Here is a 2,440-nt window from a genome sequence, read left to right on the forward strand (position 1 = left end):
GGGAGGAGAAAAAAATAAAATAAAAAATAAATCCTAAAAAAACAGTGAATCACATAGAATTAGCAAGACTGTTGCTCTACAGGCCAATGCTTCACTCCATTCTATACTAAGGAATCTTGTTCCTAATCATGCAGAAGTGTGTATGTAACAAGGACAGCACACATCTTTCAGAGACAGCTGAGGAAAGAGCTAAAACTTCCAAACTATATTCTGTGTAGGTCAGGATTTTTTATAGCCCCCCTTATGAACAACACCTCAAGAGTTCCAACATTAGTAAAATTTTAAGTGCTATAGCCATATAGAATCCTCAATTCCATAGTTGTCTTAGTTCTAATCACTTTATTATTAGACCAGGCACATGTACATGAGTGAATGCAAGAACAGGAATTTTAAAAGAATGCTGATCTAACCCAAAAAACTCAATATTTACTTCCAGGGTAGATGTATCTTTTACCATGAAATTATGTAAAAACATAGGCATCAGTTTAGCTACTGATATACAAGGCACGGTCTTATATAACGCCATACATTATTTTTACTTTTAAACCATCATAATAATTTTACAAAACATTTTGACAATATAGAAAGCCTTTTAAGGAAGAATACATGAGTTACACAAATATAGAATAGAGTATGGAAAACTATGACACAGAGATATATAGCTGACTGCCATGTGTAAAAAGCAAAACATAACTAGACAGGAGAACTCTAGATATTTCACCAGGAAAGATTCAAACCTAAGAATGTACATCAAATACAAATGACACGTCTTTCAAAATTTTTTTAACGTATTTTTTAAATCACAGATAACCCTGGTTGGGTACTCAAAACACCTGTTGAACGCTCTGCCGAGCGCAGTGTTAATCTCTCTGTTCCGGAGACAATAGATGAGGGGGTTGATGAACGGGGGCACCATGGTGTAGAACATGCCTGTGAGCAGACTGCTAAGAGATGCTTTATCTGCAATGGGACCTAAGACAGCAATAATTCCAGAAATCATAAATACAAGTAGAACGGCCAACTGTGGAGTGCAGGTGGATAAGGCTTTATTCCGGGCTTCCATGGAATGCATGCTAAGCACCATTGAAAATATACGAACGTATGATAGAAACAACAAAGCAGAACATATGAAGCCCATGCATACATTCATAGCTAGGAAAACATGCTCGGAAAAACGAACATCTAAAGATGAGATCCTCAAAATTTGAGGCACATCACAGAAATACTGAAAGATTACATTCGACCCTTTGAAGGGAAGCTTGAATAAGATGCCTGTATGAATGGTAGAATTGACCAACCCACTTGCCCACGAGCCACCAGCTGCCTGTGTGCACACATGTGGGGTGAGGGTGAGTCCGTAGTGCAGAGGGTGGCAAATGGCAACATAACGATCATAGGACATCACCACAAGGAAGGAAAGCTCTGTGGATGCAAAGAGGATAAACAGGAAAATTTGAGCAGCACATGCTGTGAGAGAAATTGATTTATTGCCTGACAGAGAATTCACAACCAATTTGGGAACCGTAACTGAAATGTAGCAAAGATCTATCAGAGATAAATTGCCTATAAAGAAATACATTGGAGAATGTAGACGCGTGCTGGTCACTATGACGGTAATAGTCAGAAGATTCCCAGTCAATGCTCCCAGATAAATCACTAAGAACAGCAGACCTTGCACAACTTGAAGCTCCCGGGAGCTTGAGATACTCATGAGGGTGAGTTGTGTGATGATGGTGAGGTTGCTCATGTCTTGTTACATGCTACAGTCCCTGGAAGACAAAGTATAAAATTTTAAGGTAATACAAAAATAAAGAAGATCCACAATATTGCCAAATAATATGCAAATCTTGACATCAAGGAAAGGCTTCTAATCTGGAAATTAGGATAAAGGAAATCAACAAATGGCATTCTGTAAAAATCAATCAAGGCACATATCATTTTCATCTTGGGCCTCTATACTTCAGCATTCACAGGATAAAAGAATCTAAGCAAATAAATGTTTTTAATATGAGATCAAGGTCCAGCAACCTTTCAATCATTCAGCCACATTTCTTAGTATTCAGTTGATCCTTTCATTTAAACTATTTACTAGACTGGTTTCACAATGCCAACAATTTAAATGTTAAAACCCTCAAATAAAATATACAGTTAAAATCTTAAATATCATATGGTATTTGAATATCAAAATGAGTTGCCACTACATACTACTTTTAAAATGGACAAGATAATGTGAAGTACTCTTATCTATAGGGTAATCACCACAATTTACAATTATATATTTACGCTTGTTTTATCATCTAGGAACTAATTATGTTTGTTCACTAGCTGTGCAGTCTTTTCTGCCTGCCCCCTTCAAATCTACTTTCCACATTGCCTTCTGGCTTATATTTGGGTTCAACCAATAGGAGCACCAGCAAGTGATCAGAGGATAGAAAAGAAT

The 2,440-nt window shown here is 37.0% G+C and overlaps 1 protein-coding gene across 1 annotated transcript; it reads right to left on the reverse strand.

Annotated features, from left to right (window-relative positions):
* Positions 1-772: 772 nt before the first annotated feature.
* On the reverse strand, positions 773-1,747 carry LOC139436224 (olfactory receptor 14I1-like). Its single transcript, XM_071207313.1, has one exon. It carries the CDS (start codon positions 1,745-1,747, stop codon positions 773-775), a length of 975 nt encoding a protein of 324 aa, XP_071063414.1.
* Positions 1,748-2,440: the final 693 nt, after the last annotated feature.

The sequence above is a fragment of the Dasypus novemcinctus genome, chromosome 13 (genome assembly GCF_030445035.2).
Source record: "Dasypus novemcinctus isolate mDasNov1 chromosome 13, mDasNov1.1.hap2, whole genome shotgun sequence".
Classification (NCBI taxonomy): domain Eukaryota; kingdom Metazoa; phylum Chordata; class Mammalia; order Cingulata; family Dasypodidae; genus Dasypus; species Dasypus novemcinctus.

Excerpts from the sequence above, each read along its gene's own strand:
- LOC139436224 (XM_071207313.1), bottom strand. The coding sequence starts at position 1,747 with ATGAGCAACCTCACCATCATCACACAACTCACCCTCATGAGTATCTCA.